The sequence below is a fragment of the Vombatus ursinus genome, unplaced genomic scaffold, assembly GCF_900497805.2.
Source record: "Vombatus ursinus unplaced genomic scaffold, bare-nosed wombat genome assembly UNPS02014801.1, whole genome shotgun sequence".
In the NCBI taxonomy this organism is placed as follows: Eukaryota; Metazoa; Chordata; class Mammalia; order Diprotodontia; family Vombatidae; genus Vombatus; species Vombatus ursinus.
This window is the reverse complement of record NW_020954579.1, coordinates 3,967,830-3,982,965: the sequence shown is the minus strand read 5'-3', so window position 1 is coordinate 3,982,965 and position 15,136 is coordinate 3,967,830. Positions and strand designations below refer to the sequence as shown.

Here is a 15,136-nt window from a genome sequence, read left to right as displayed (position 1 = left end):
TGTGTGTGTGTGTGTGTGTGTGTGTGTGTGTGTGTGTGTGTGTGTGTTTAAAGCAGGTTAGATTGAAAATCCTGAGCAGATGGGATGCCGGGCATACCTTCTGCTCAGGCCCATTTTTACTGCAGGGGCCAGGTGCTGGGTGTACGGATAGCCGACAGTCAGTGTTGGATTGTGCTAATGTGACAGCCCCATTCACAGAGTCAAATAGCTCCTGCCTCTAATATTTGTTACATTATCCCAGGTAAATGGCCTTTGTGAAAAATACTGGGCACTGACATTCCCTCCAATCCCCACCCTTTCCAAGACAGAGGCTTCCACGTGCTCTTAACCATCTCATCAGTAAGAGAAGCTATGTAACTGAGATCTCCCTCTTGCCCCAAGTACTGATGGATGCTGTGAGAAATAGGAGAAGGGTCTGATACCTTGTCAGTGTCAGGGAAACTCCTCCCAAGTAGATCACAACCTATGAGATGAAGTGATCCACCTAGAATCATGCAGCCAATGTCAGTGGGATTTGAACCCAAGCCTTCCTGACTCCAAGCCCGGCAGCACTCTACCCGGTGTGGGCTCGATGAAAAGCACATAAAAATGATCGCAGCATCTGAATCATCAAATAAAACCTGGTGTACAAGGGCATTGGTGTCAGGATAATTCACTTTAGGAGTAGGTCTAAGATGCTCCTTCCTGTAGGGTGAAGCAGGGGCATGTAAGGTTTTTGGCCGGACCGGAGCAATGTTGGCCGCAGCAAGGATTTTGAAAGCCCTGGTTTTAAGCCAGCTCTCCCATGGGGCTGCTGCACATCCGTGCTGAGCAGATGGGGGCCCTTGATTTTAAGATCACATTTGAAATAGATTAAACCACAGGGAACCACAGCAGGAAAACATGAAAGTAATGCAGGGAAAATGGGAGGCCTTCTCAGAGGTCCCCTTCCCACCCCCAACACATTTATGAGTCAGGATAACCCCCCAAAAAGGCCACTTTTATCAGGTTCTGCTTTGTATGGAGAATCCAGCAAAGTGCCTGAGCGGTGCCATTAAGAAACTACTACTGGACCTGCTGCTGCAGTTGTGATAGAGCGACAGGATCCATCTTCATTCTCTAGAGATTCCCCGTAAGCTGAGAAGAAAAGAGATGAGGAGCCCACCCTGGGGATTTCTGCGTGCATTCCAGGGCTGCCCACACTGCCCCCAAAGGGATTATTACAGACCTGGAAAGTAGACTGCTTTATCACAATACATATTATTTTTTGTTTTGTTTTGTTTTAATTTAGGACTCAGTTTGTTTGAAAACAACACTTCCTGTAGAATTTTTTGTTTCTGCTGTTGAGCTGCCTACCCAGAGGAAGGGGAACATTTCGGAGTAGTCTAAGACTTTGTGTTTCCGTGGGTTGGAATGGGGGTATGGGGATGTGTATGTGTGTTTTCAAAGACTCATGAAAAGAGCCGTTTCCATTTTCAAAAGAGCAGAGTCGCACGTGAGGAGACACACATGAGGTAGAATTTACAGGTATTTTGAAGCAGCACCAAAGGCCTGATTTCATGGGAAGGTTTCAGGGTACTAGCGGAGTAAAATATTCCACTCAGCAGGACCCCCCCAGTGGAGACGGGATGCAAATTATTACAAGTAACACCAGCAAAGGGGGTTGATGCACCATAGAGAGCTCCCAGTACCAAGCTGCTTCTCACTTTTCCCTTTCAGGGGTGACTGAATAGTTGCTGGGCTTTCCCTAAGATTTATAACATTGCTGTGCTATGCTGTAGGATAGTTTCTGTTTCTGCTTTTTCTTTGTATTCCTTTTATGCACTGCACTCATTCGTCTTTGCATGTTTGATAAATATATCATCAGAGCCCTTTATCTTATGGTTTAGATACACTTAGCCCTGTTTACATTTCTATTGCTTTGCTTTGTTTTGGAAAGGAAGTGATTTCTCTCCCATCCCTACACCAACCTCCTTTGAGAACTAGGTATTTTTTAACTATTCTATCTATCTCTCTTTATGTAGAGGTATCAAAGCAAGGCTTCAGAAAGAAGTCAGGTGCTTTTGGAAGCTCCCCTCTGTATATCCCTTCAAGGTGGATCTTCTCCTTTTTATCCCTTCATTAGAAATACAATCACTGATATGTACAAAAATTTTATAGGACTTCTTTTAGTGGTGGCAAAGAATTGGAAAATGAAGGGATGTCTATCAATTGGGGAATGGTTAAATGAGTTGTGGTTTATCATCGTGATGGAACACTCCTGTGCTATAAGAAATGATGTGGGGGCAGCTAGGTGACGCAGTGGATAGAGCTTCGGCCTTGAAATCAAGAGGACCTGAGTTCAAATGCGGCCTCAGACACTTGACACTTAACTAGCTGTGTGATCTTGGGCAAGTCACTTAACCCCAATTGCCTAGTCAAAAGAAAAAAGAAAAAAAAAAGAAATGATGTGCAGGATGCAAAAAAAAAAAAACTGGAATGAGTTACATGAACTGATGCAAGATGAAGAGGGCAGAATCAGGAGAAAGTATACAGTAACAGCAATATTGCACAATAATGATTTGTGACTGACAACTATTTTCACCAATATAATAATCTAACACAATTTGGAAGGACGTATGACGGAAAATGCTATTCATCCGCAGGGACAGAATTGATGGAGTCTGACTTCAGATTGAAGCATACTTTTTTCTTTATTTTTTTGGTTTGTGTTTTCTTTCATGAATATGACCAATATCAAAATATGTTTTGCGTGAGTGCACATGCATAACCTATATCAAATTGCTTGACTTTTCAGTGAAGGGTGGTGGAGAGGGAGAGAGAAAATTTGAAATTCAAAAATTTTAAAAAGATATTTTTATATGTAATTGAAAAAAATAAAATATTGGAAGGAAAAAAAAGAAATACGATCGCTGGGCCAAGAATGTTCAATGCAATCTATGCTCCATACACTGAATGCTCATTTGGTACTGCTATGTCTCACATATTATCACTTTTTACATGAACTTCCTTCATTACCTTCTCCATTGACACCTCTCATCTTTGCACAGGCTGTCCCCACATACCTGGCATGCATTCCCTCCTCAGCTCTGTATCTTGGAATCCCTCACTTCCTTGAAGATTCAGCTCAGGTACCACTTGCAGGTACATGAAGACTCTCCTGATCCCCCTAGTTATTTGTACCTTCTCCTCCCAACCCAATTACTTGGTATTTACTTTTTATATATTTTGTATTTATTTATCTGTCCCTTCCCTGTAGAATTGTATTGCGTCCCATCCCTATAGAATATAAGCTCCTCAAGGGCAGGACCATTTCATTTTTATCTTTGTATTGCCAGTGTCTAGTACTGGCTTAGCATTAAGGGGCTACAAGTGGTAAGCGCTCAATAAATGTTTACTGAACAAACAAATGAATGGGGACATTTGGATATTTGGGACCAAGGTAAAGCATTTAATGTAAATTTACAGTATCTTGAAGATGGTTGTTTAATCATCTGAGGTTAAGGGTTTCCATGTCATCTTGCAAGGCCATTCTAGTCTGTGGCTGATGTTGACATTTAATACAGAGTTCACACCTGATGTGTTTTACAAGGCTTAATGATAGAAAATTCTGAGTGATATTTTTATTAAAGAGAAGTTCAGCAGATATTTTAGCATAAAATAGGCCTTTTTGTTGTAGTTGATTAAAAACTAAAATTATGGCTCAAATAGAAGTGGTGAACAAGGGAATGATAGAGGATGAGAGTTTTATTTGTTTGAAGGGGTTTGGGGGAAAACATGCAAATTTTAGCCAGCAGCTTTCTTTCCTGTGAGGTTTGAATGTCATTAGTTCATGTTTTAATCAAGATTCCTGGCTGGATTATCAAAACTAAAATAATCAGCCCTACTATCACATATCAGGAAGAGAGGCCCTGGCTTCTATAATAAAATGTTAGCCAAGCCAACCAGCCAGTTGGCAACCACTGGTAACCCATGGAGCTAAAAAGGTATTAATAGGGTATACAGCAGGAATATGTAGGAGCCAGCTCAAACTGACTCTCACAGCTGATTGTTAAAGCTGTTAAATTTTCAATGTGAACATTTATACCTCAGGAATCTACAAACTTCAAATCAAAGCTTGATTTGTAGATTTGTCTAGACTTAAAAAAGTTTGAGTAATTCAGATTAAACTTTAAAGTGTATCATGGGTAGATTCCTCCCCTCTCCCACCCCCCATCCCAAGCTGGTTGTTAAACATTTACATCCACACCCCTGTTATAGGAAATACCTTTCTTTTTTTTTTTTAATTTTGAGTTCCAGATTCTCTCCTTCCCTCTAGATCCTCTTCTCACCCACTGAGAAGGCAAGCAATATCCATCCTACATGTGAAATCATGTAAAACATATTTCCATATTAGCCATATTGCAAAAAAAAGAGGGGGGAGGGACAAGAAAAATAAAGAAAGTGAAAAAGCATGCTTCATACTATACTCAGAATTCATCTGTTCTTTTTCTGGAGGTGGATAGCATTTTTCATCATGAGTCCTTTGGAATTGTCTGGGATCATTGTCTTCGTCAGATTAGCGAAGTCTTTCGTAGTTGATCATTGTACAGTGTGGCTGTTACCGTGTATACTGTTCTCCTGGCTCTGCTCATTTCACTTTGCATCAGTTCATGTAAACTTTCCAGGTTTTTCTGAAAGCATCCTGCTCATCATTTCTTGTAGCACAATAGTATTCCATCACAATAATATACTACAACTTGTTTATCCATTCCCCAATTTATGGGTATTTCCTCAGTGTCCAATTCTTTGCCACTACAAAAAAAAAAAGCTACTGTAAACATTTTTGTACGTATATTTTGTACATAATTTTTGTATATTTTCCTTTTTCTTTGATTTACTTGGAGAAAAGCCCTAGTAGCAGTATATTGCTGTGTCAAAGGGAATGCAATTTTATAACCCTTTGGGCACATTTCTAAATTGTTCTCCAGAATGGTTTGACCAGTTTACAACTCCACCAGTGGTGCGTTAGTGTCCCTATTTTTCTACATCCATGTTATGCATTTCACTGACTTTTTTAAATTTCTCTCAACTCTGATTGTGAGATATGTTCATGATGTGGACATACTCCATTCTTAAAGATCCCAGGATACAATTCAATAAATTTAATTCAACTTTTATTAAGCACCTACGATAGTACGCAAATTACTTAGAACAAGCAGTAACTTTCCTATGATTTCATTTTGTGACAGCAAAGGTCATGTTTGTGTGACACTGAGTTGACTTAAAACATGTGACTTTGACCTTATGAAACTGGATTGAGCTGATTTCCTCACTTTAGTTAGTTCTCATCTGAGTATTCGATTTTAAGTCATACACACATTTCATTATTCTCTTTTGTTGCATTTTCAATTCTGTGGTTTTAAAGAATAGATATTACTATGAGGAAACATGCAAAACCTGTAGCTCTGAAAGAGCATACTTCAACAACCGTTAGAAATATCGCAGCAACTGTTGGTTTGGGAAAGTCAAGCATTTCAGGAATCACCCAAGCTCACAACGAAACATGATCAACCATGCTGAAGTTCAAAGAAAAATATGGCGGAAAACACGAAGTAAGAACTAATAAACTATTGGTGCAAGTGGTCTAATTAATCCTCAGAAAACAAGCAAAGACCTGACAACTGTAGGAGCTGTTATTGATTTTTCTTGTGAGGCATAGGCTTCTTGAAGTTGAAAGTATAGTAAGAAAACTAATTTTTTTTAAAGTTTATAACAGTTGCTTATTAAGAAAAAAAAATGCGTCATAGGCAAGACAGTATAAAGACTGAAGTACTAAAGATTAGAAAGAGGTCATTTTTACTGATGAAATTCACTTTTCTGTTCAAGGCTGTGTCAAAACCTTTGTCAGAAGACGTCCAAGTGAGTCTATAAAATCAACGCCATCTCCGTCACACTGTAAAGCATCTGCCCAAAAATGTTTGGGAGATTTTTACTTTCAGTGAGTCTAGAAGTCTTGTCCTCATTGAGGAATGATAACTTGTGATAAATATATTAATATGTTGAGAATCAAAATTGTTCTAAAATTTCAGAAATCCCCACCTGGAGATGGGATACTGACATTATAACTTTGTACCATGTCATGCATCATTAAAGATTTAAAAATATTTCCAAAAGATGGAGATGAAGATGCTTTGGTGGTCTGTGAGCTCACATAATTTAAACCCCACTGAAAACCTAAGGGTTATAAGTAAGGCTAGACTTGGGGAAATGGATTGTTTATCAAAGGTACACTTAATATCCAGAAAAAGTATGGTTTCACAATGAAGAATAATTCTTGTGAACTTAATGACAAATAACATAAAACAAGCGATTGCAACAAAATGAGAACATAAACACATATTATGAGTTTTTTTGACAGTGTAAACAGTTTTAAGGTTTACTGTATATGTTGATCAATGTAATTATTTTACTGTGTCCCAGTTAATTTGCCCACCACTTCACTAGGTACAAGTGTACTTACTAGGTGCTAGGAATATAGAGATAAAACTTTGTTTTTTATCTGCCCCTAAGGAGCTTGTAGTCTAGTTGAAGAGTTGAACAAATATCCAAATAGCTATATTATGGCTATCACTCTGATTGACAATGTCATCCAAGAACCTTTGGCCACCAAAGTCAAGTTCTTGGATTCTCACCCACCTCACCTACTCCAGAAAGTTTAGGATTAGATGGCACAGATATGGGGCTTAGGGCTGCCATATAAAAGTAGAGTTCATTGATGATAATGAATGGCATACAAGATAAAGGGGGCCAGAGTTCTACCTTTTTTCCAGGTAACTCCAAAGGCTCAGTAGAAGACAAAGTGTCTGATCTGGAAATGAACAGCATAGACAAGCAGAGTTTTTTGTTTTTTGTTTTTTTTTTCCCATTTTTGTGCCTTGACCAGATTAAGTGCTGTTGTCTGAAAGGATAAAGGAATCAAGTTTAGGTTGTCTTTTTTATCATTGCAAATACATTTACATTCTCCTATTTTACAAATGCAAAGAGCAGGCAAGCCACTTTCAATAATTTATTTTAAAATCAATGCTAATGAGGTTATGTCTCGTCAGTGGCCGAGTTTTACAATAAAGTCTGATTTATTTAGAAAAGATCTTTGGTGTAGCTTCCCATCTAATGGCAGGGGAGGAGGAGGTGGAATAGCAGTCATGGTGACCCTACAACTTCAGATCCAATTTGTAATTCACAGTGGAGATCTGACCTAATTTACATTGATTAGAATTGGGAAGAGGAGACAGCTGGGCCAGGCTGTAGAGGTGGAGTAAACTCTCTTTAGACAGTGCCTAAACACAGCAAATTGTATCTCTCTTTCTCTGTGTGTGATTGAATTGCATGAGATCAGCAAAAGGGCAGTCCCTTCTTCACCTTAGCAGGTGCCTCTGAACCTGAACATACCCAGAAAAAATCTCACTCTAACATTTTCCTTCAGATGAAGTCAATGAATAGAAACAGAGAAGAAGAAGAAACAAAAAATGGCAGAGGAAAGAAGGAATAGGGAGTGTAAAGAATGTCCTCTGTGTGTATGTGTGTGATTTATTTCTTTGTGGACTATTTCCTATACTCAGCGGTCACCTCTATCATCTCCCATCTCTATCCTTCATTTTAGTCAGGAGATAAGTAGGATGTTCTGTCTGGAAGAATTTAGTTGTAGATAGGAGTTAAGTAAGATTGCTGCTTTTACTAAAGGATGTAACCAGGTTGAAAGGAAAGGTATTTTGGGAAATTATAACTCTTGTGACACGGATTGCCTCTGCCTTCTTGCCCTCCCCCCAGTATCAAGCCCTAAATTCAAATTTTAAAAAATTCATTCTATGAAATGAGATCATTTCTTTAAAGCTATGTAATTTGTTGTTGTTTTTGTTTTGTGAAAGGCAATAAAGTGTAGTAGATAAAATTCTGGGGACTTAATTTCAGGAAAACCTGGGTTCAAACCCTACCTTTCACTCTTTACTATCCATGTGACTCTGAATAAGTCTTATAATATACATTTAGCTTGGGCAATACTCTAGGACCCAATTAGCCAGTCATAAACTGGGCTGTAACATACAAGTTTCCATATCAGGTATTCCCTATACTGATGGAATCAGATACCATTCTTGTATTTGAGTAAAGTTTTTATGGATATTTAAAAATAATTTCTCTTCCAGATTCCTGTGTTCAAAGACTGTTTTCTCTTGCTTATATTCTTTGTAGTTCAACCAGCTTTAAGCTATGACATACACAAGTCCTTTGATATATCCCATAAAATTTAGTTCAAGGGAAAATACATAAAAAAAAGTAATGTGGCTCAGTGGATAGAGGCTTGGCCTGGAGTCAGAAAGACCTGAGTTCAAATCCATCCTCAGATACTTACTAGCCATGTGACCCTGGGCAAGTCACTTTACCCTGTTTGCCTCAGTTTCTTCATCTGTAAAATGAGCTGGAGAAGGAAGTGGCAAATCACTCCAGTATCTTTGCCAAGAAAACTCCAAATGAGGTCACAAAGAGTTGGACACAACTGAAACAACTGAACAACAACAACAACAACAGCAACACCAGGGAAAGGCCTGAGTCAGGCCCCGCCTGTAAGAACTGGTGATGTGTCAAGAATTAGGGTCCATCAGTATACAACCTGTGTGTTATACTGGTGTCCTCTTGATGTCACCCCAGTATATGAAGCAATGTTAGGGGAAGAAGGTTTGGATGAACGGACATAGGATGGGGTTATGATCAGGTATACTGGAGGACATAGCTTTGTGGATGAGAGTTCTACTAGAGTATCTAAATATTGGCACTTAGCTACATATGAGCATCTCACCCTTCGACCAATGGGCCTCACTTTCCCAACTGCTTTCTACTGGGCCCTTCCTCTCTGTGAGGACCAAGTGGGGAACCTGCTTAACTATTTCCCTCTGTGAAAAGACTTCATTTGTTTCCCACCTAGAAAGCTTCCCTGAGCCCCTCTACCATATTGTATGCCTACTCTTCAAGGCCATGCAAAACTTTGTATTGTTTTATAGATTGCCTAGATGTAGAAATTCAACAATCTGTTAATAATACAGATTAAATTTGTGGCATTCATTTTCCCCCCAGAAAAGCCCAGTTGTTAAAACACTAGCATACCCTTATGACAATCTATAAACATTGCTTGAGTGCAATAGAAGTGTCAGGGAATGAAGTCATCACCAGCTTGGGGGCCTAGTTACTGTAGGCTAACAATAATAATAATAATAACTGGCATTTATATAATACTTTAAGGTTTGCAAAATGCTTTCTGTCCATCATTTTATTTGAACCTTGATCTTATTGTACCAGCCTAGCATCTTTTTTGCCCAAATAATTTATTTGGTTGATATCATTTATTCCAGTTCTCCATAATTCCCCATTTGGAATGCATTGTCTTACACTCACCTTGAACCTCTCTGCTGCCCTCTAGGGAATGCTCATTCTCTTTGGCAACCATAATGTCCCATGACTCAACACCATTGGGCACCACTTTCTAATATCAACCTTTTTTTTTTTCTCTCCCAACAGATGAAGAGCTTGATCTGGTTGAAGACAACAGTGGAAGTCAGCCAAAAAGAGGTACACAAAGCTTGGTTAATGCACAATGGCCTATTGGCTGCTCTACACACATAACACTCCTCTGGACTCTTTGCCTTTGACTCCCCATACCTGGAATGCTCTCAGTCCTCACCTCTACCTCCTGACTTTCCTTCCTACCTTTTCCTACCTCCATTTTCCTGGCTTCCTTCAGGACTCAGTTCAAATTCTACTTTATGCAAGAGGCCTTTCCTGGTTCCTCCACCCACTCACTATTCCTAATAGCATTCAAGCTGTATATAGCTTGTATGTACATAGTTGTCTGCATGTTATTCCCCCCACACACACCCCATTAGAATGTGAGCTCCTTGAGGGCAGGGACTGTATATTTGCTTTTCTTTGGATCTAGAGCAATTAGCACAGTGTGTGGCACATGGGTGGTACATAGTAAGTGCTTGATGAATGCATGTTACCTGATTGAAATAACTCTGTAGGATATGATAGCTTTAAACTGAAGAAAGTAGCCTTTTTTGAAAAGTCTACAACTGAACTCTCTGATTGGGAGAATGAGAGAACTTGAGTGTCTCCATACCAAAATCCCCTGGGGGAAAAAAAAGATAGCAGAATATAGAATGATCCTAAAGAAGTAATATAGTATATTCAGTTAATCTATGTCAGGAGAGCACCTCAGACTCTTACCACAGGGAGGGGGAAGATCTAAACCAGATCCTTCTTTTTTTCCTATCCGTACTTCTAAATCAGGACAAGGGAGCTGTGCAATTGCCTCATCTCTTAAGAGTCCACAGGATTAAAAGTGGAGACAACGGAAATGTCTCCTCTCTAAGAGGCCCAGAAATTGCAAGTTCAGAGGGGAATGGAGATGTGTCAGCTCTGAAAAGTGAATGTAGAGTGAAGAATAGAATTACTAGGTGATGCTGACTTTTGATGGCCCTGTTTGATTCCAGGCACATTTGGAAATGAATATGGAACAGTTTGGTTGAATACAAAATTACAACTTATTCATCCCAGACGGTTAACCATGCTTCAGGCTGTTAGTTAACCCATCTTTTCTGAGGTCAGATGCCCTTCTGAAGCCTCTTTAAAGTGGCAGGAAGCCTCACCAAGGGTCTATTCAGTTGTTGTCAGTAAAGGAAGACTGCATGTTTCAAGTGATGCCTCAAGGACATTCATTCCATCAGCAATACCTGAATTGTGCCTGATTTAGAATCCAGTCCATTTTTTTCTCAGTAACAGAGATCCCAGTATAAAAGCCTGAGCTTGTAATCTGTTTCTGGCTCTATGTATACGTGTCTCTTTGTGTCTCTCTTTTCTTCTCTCTTTTTATTTCCCTCTTTCCTTTCTCTCTGCACGTCTCTTTCTTTGTCCCTTTTCCCTTCTCTTTCTATTATCTGCATCCTCCCCACCTCCAAGCCCCCCCCCTTTTTTTTTGGTCTGCTCTCTCCAGGAAATTACTACAGAGGTTTAGAAAAAGGCCCAGCCTCATAAACCTCAGACAGCCAAAGGAGAGAAAGAAGAGAGAAACATCAAAGACGACAAGGGACGTTTGTCCCAAAAGAGAAGGGCTAGAGACAATGAGACAAGTATGTTTTGAGGAATGCTGGCACCATTTAAAGTGGCCCTGGGATGATCACAACACAGCTTAAGTGCATTCTAAAACTTGCCTGTGGAATCCAAGGGTGGTCCCTTGCTTTTTACTGAGAAACACTGATTTCTACTAACTGTACAGAATTCAAGCGGAAATCTGTTTCCTGACCAGCCCATGCCCCACCTGCTTCTCTTCCCCATCAAACTTCCATCTCTGGCAGAGGAGAGAACTATTTGGTTTATGTGGGTGTGTCAGCCTGTAGTGGGTGGAATAATTATGTGCTTCCTACAACCCAGCTTCATAGTTACCTCCATTCAGGAAATAGATTTCTGGCAGGACTCTAAAATTCAGTAGCGGACTCGTCCTTCACCTCATTTCTTCCTTCCCACACCCCTCTGTTGTGGTCCATGTCTAAGAAGGGGAAAAAAATTGGTTTTTTTTCCCTTTCTGAACTGTACCAATAGCTATAATTCAACTTGGTTTAAAAGAAAAATTTCCTTTTGTTCCTTGAGTTTCCTGTCCCCTTCTCCCCACCCCCACAACCAAGTAGGAGTTGTTATGCTTACTATATGTAAGCCCTAAACATGCTCCTGTGTTTTCTACTTTCTATTGGTTGTGATGGTTTGGTGTCTCAGTGATTAAAAAGCTGAAGAAGACTTCTTGCTCCCTCTGCAGAATCTGGAGGCAGGAATTTTTTTTAATTCATTGTTTACTTATTTATTTATTGAATTTATATTGCATCTTTTCTTCAAAGGAACTTTAGAGGGAACCACAAATATGGAACATCCAGATCCTATCACTTATCTATAAAATGATTTAAAAAAAATAGCTAAAGGGAGAGGGGACAGATGGGAGAGAGAGAGAGGGTAAGCAGTACAGATGAAGGCATATAAAAGGCAGAAGGGATCTGGGAAGAAGAGACAGTGATGAATCCTAGTTTAAAAGGCAGGCAGGCTTTAGCCCAAGTTCTGGATTGTGAAACTCACTTGGATCAGTGTTCTATCAGATGCCATTTGCCTTTGCCCTCTTGTTCCTTAGCTCATCCTCCTAGGAGGTCCCTCTGAGAGGGATGTTACCTTTAAAATCTGAGGAGCACCACCACCACCACCCCTTGTCCTACAGGAAAAGTAAATATACCACCAGTCCCTTTTCCTGTACGTGGTCACTTGCTTGTTCAGCTAAAACTGTCAACATCTCTAAGCTCCAGTGAAAACTTTTCATTGCAAGGCGGGAAGTCACCCCTATTGGGTATTAATGACTCTATAAAATGTAATTTCTTTTATTTTATTCTGTTACCTAGAAAATCTATCACAGGCTTGTACTATTGATTGTTCAATCTATAAAAGGCTCAGTTTACAGCATGACTGTTAGTAACAGGGTTATTTTAATGAGTGACTCTTCAGCACCTTTGGTCACACTGGATTCCAACCTTCAGCCTTGCTTTTATAGTACAAGACCGTCTGATTTCGGGCTAGTGACTCACGCTTTTCTCTTCTTGTCACTCTTGCATAGGTGACCCAAGGTGAAACTTGGTCCACGCTGTCCTTAATAAAATCACAGGCCATTGCTTGGCTGTACCCTGTCATGTAATAAGCAGTTCTGGAAGAGCAAATCATCCTCAGACTTTTTATTCCTTTGATTAGTCAGTGTCTGACCAAAGGAGACCTCCAAATAGGTCATCATTGCTCATGTGTTATTGGCAAACTCAGCCAAATAGAAGTCAGAAGTTCAACTATTTCTGGAGAACAGCAAATGGTTACTCCACTGAGTGTTACATTACTGAGATGCTCTTACCCCCCAAAACTCCCCCTACTATAATAAATTACTAGGCTGAGGAAGCATATGGCAGCCACAGCAAGTATTTGTAGCCCTGAACTTTTAAAACAGGCATTTCCCCGAGACCAAACATTAATTGTTAATCATTACCCAGCAGTACTTCAGCCTAATAAAAGTGCAGAAAGATGGAGGTCAGGATCAGTGAGAGATTTCCCATACCAAAATCCTATAAATGAGTCAGTCAGTAAACATTTATTAAATGCCTACTATGTGCCAGGCACTGTGCTATGTGCTAGGGACACAAAGAAAAGCAAATTCATGATCCCGGAGCAGGGTGGGATCAGTTGCTTCTCTTGCTTTCCCGCCAGCCTCTCTGAGAGACAACATCTTGCTTCCTTCTAATACCTTTCATTCTGTAATGGTTAGTAAAGGCTCAGGCAGAGTCAGTTCAGTTAGCTGAATGTGGCATCTTTCAGATGCCTGGCCTGAACCAATATCAATTTCAAACAGATACGATTTGGAACTTTCTTGACCAGCCCTTCCCCTCATGCTCAGGTTGAATGGTTTTAATGGGCCTTCTTGTTTTGTTTCTGTTTTTTATTCATTTGTTCCTTTACTAATGCCCTACACTGATCCCTCATCAGGGCATAGAAAGAACTCTGGGTCCTCAAAGGCAGAAAGTTCTAGTAAGGACCACCAAGCTGGGAAGGCTTTCAGGCAGACTTTTCAGACAGACTGTACCACTGTTATTCCAGCCTAGCTAGATTAAAGGAGGCTAATCAGTCAATTAAGTACCTAAAATCTCCCCTTATATGAGAAGTCTTTCCTGATTCCCCTTAATACTAGTCCATTTCCATATATATGTGTGTGTATGTATACACACACATATATATACATACACACACACACACACACACACACACACACACACACACACAGACTCTGAGCTTCTTGCTCAGAACAGGGACTGTTTTTCGCCTTTCCTTATATCCCAGTGTTTAGCACAGTGCCTAGCACATAGTAGTTGCCTAATAAATTGTTTATTGACTGACTTGTAGCTGCAAGGGATACACAACAACATCATCATTATTACCATCATCATCATCAAAATAGCTAGCATTTTGCCCACTTCCTGAAAAGAGTTGTTGGACTAAAGATTCAGAATTTTTGGATTTGGCACAGTGTGGTAATTTGTTTTGTCTATGCATATTTGTTGGAACGACTTTTTCTTTTTTTTTCCCTAATGTGGGAGGAGGTGGGAGGAAAAGAAAATAGACTTTTGTTAATTGAAAAAACATTTAATTAAAAAGGAAAAAAAAAGAAACTCCATTGAAGAAAATCACCAACTCATCTGTGACTTACAGATGAGTTTTGGAGAATTGCCTGGGGACACTGGGAAATTGTCACACAAGTCTCAAAGTCAGGAAGCCCTGGGTTCAAGTCAGATAAGATTAAATAACACTCGGTTTATTGGCATTTTTCACATTAATTCTCCCATGGAGTTTCAGGGCCACATTGATCTTAGGGTAAAAATTTCTGTAAACTTGGTATGTCTACCATTTCTGCAGAGAGGCTAAAATAAAAATAATAAAAATAGTAAGAACTTAACATTTATATAGTACTTTTATGTATACAAAGCTTCACCCTCAAGGAGCATTCTATAAAAGGAAACCTCATCTGGTTGGCTACAGGATGATGAAATTTGAGGCCATGGCAATGTTCAAAGACTCTCTTCTTGGTCCGAGGGCTCATGATCAGGGTTTTCAGAGGGCATACTCACAATGAGAATCCTTCAGATCCTTGAAGTGTTAAACAGTTTAGGCCCCATTAACTTAAGAAAATTAAAGTAACATGGCAAGTGAGCCTTCAGCTTTCAGTTTCTCATACCGAGTCACAATTTAAACTCTTCAGGGCCCCCACACCCACATTCTTCTCAGCCAAAAGTTAGGGTTGACAGGAGCAGCTGGGTGGTGCAGTAGATAGAGCACTGGCCCTAGCATTTGAACTTGAGTTCAAATCTAGGCTCAGACACTGACTAGCTTGTGTGACCCTGGGCAAGTCACTTAACCCCATTCCACATACACAAAAAAAAAAAAAAAGCTAGAGTTGACCATCATGGCCTAGAAAGCCAAAGGAGTTTAAGGTGTTGAAAGAAAATGTGAAGTGTAGACTCATAGAGTTTCCACCTAACAAAGTGTAGAGGTTGATGTTCAATTA

General features: G+C 39.8%; 1 protein-coding gene across 1 annotated transcript in view; it reads left to right on the top strand.

The window, feature by feature from the left end:
- SKAP1 (src kinase associated phosphoprotein 1) overlaps nt 1-15,136 on the top strand; it is a 382,402-nt gene that overhangs the window by 317,660 nt on the left and 49,606 nt on the right. Inside the window, exon 10 of the mRNA XM_027872845.1 lies at nt 9,529-9,579. Within this exon, the coding sequence (XP_027728646.1) occupies nt 9,529-9,579 (51 nt within the window). The remainder of the gene's footprint in view (nt 1-9,528; nt 9,580-15,136) is intronic.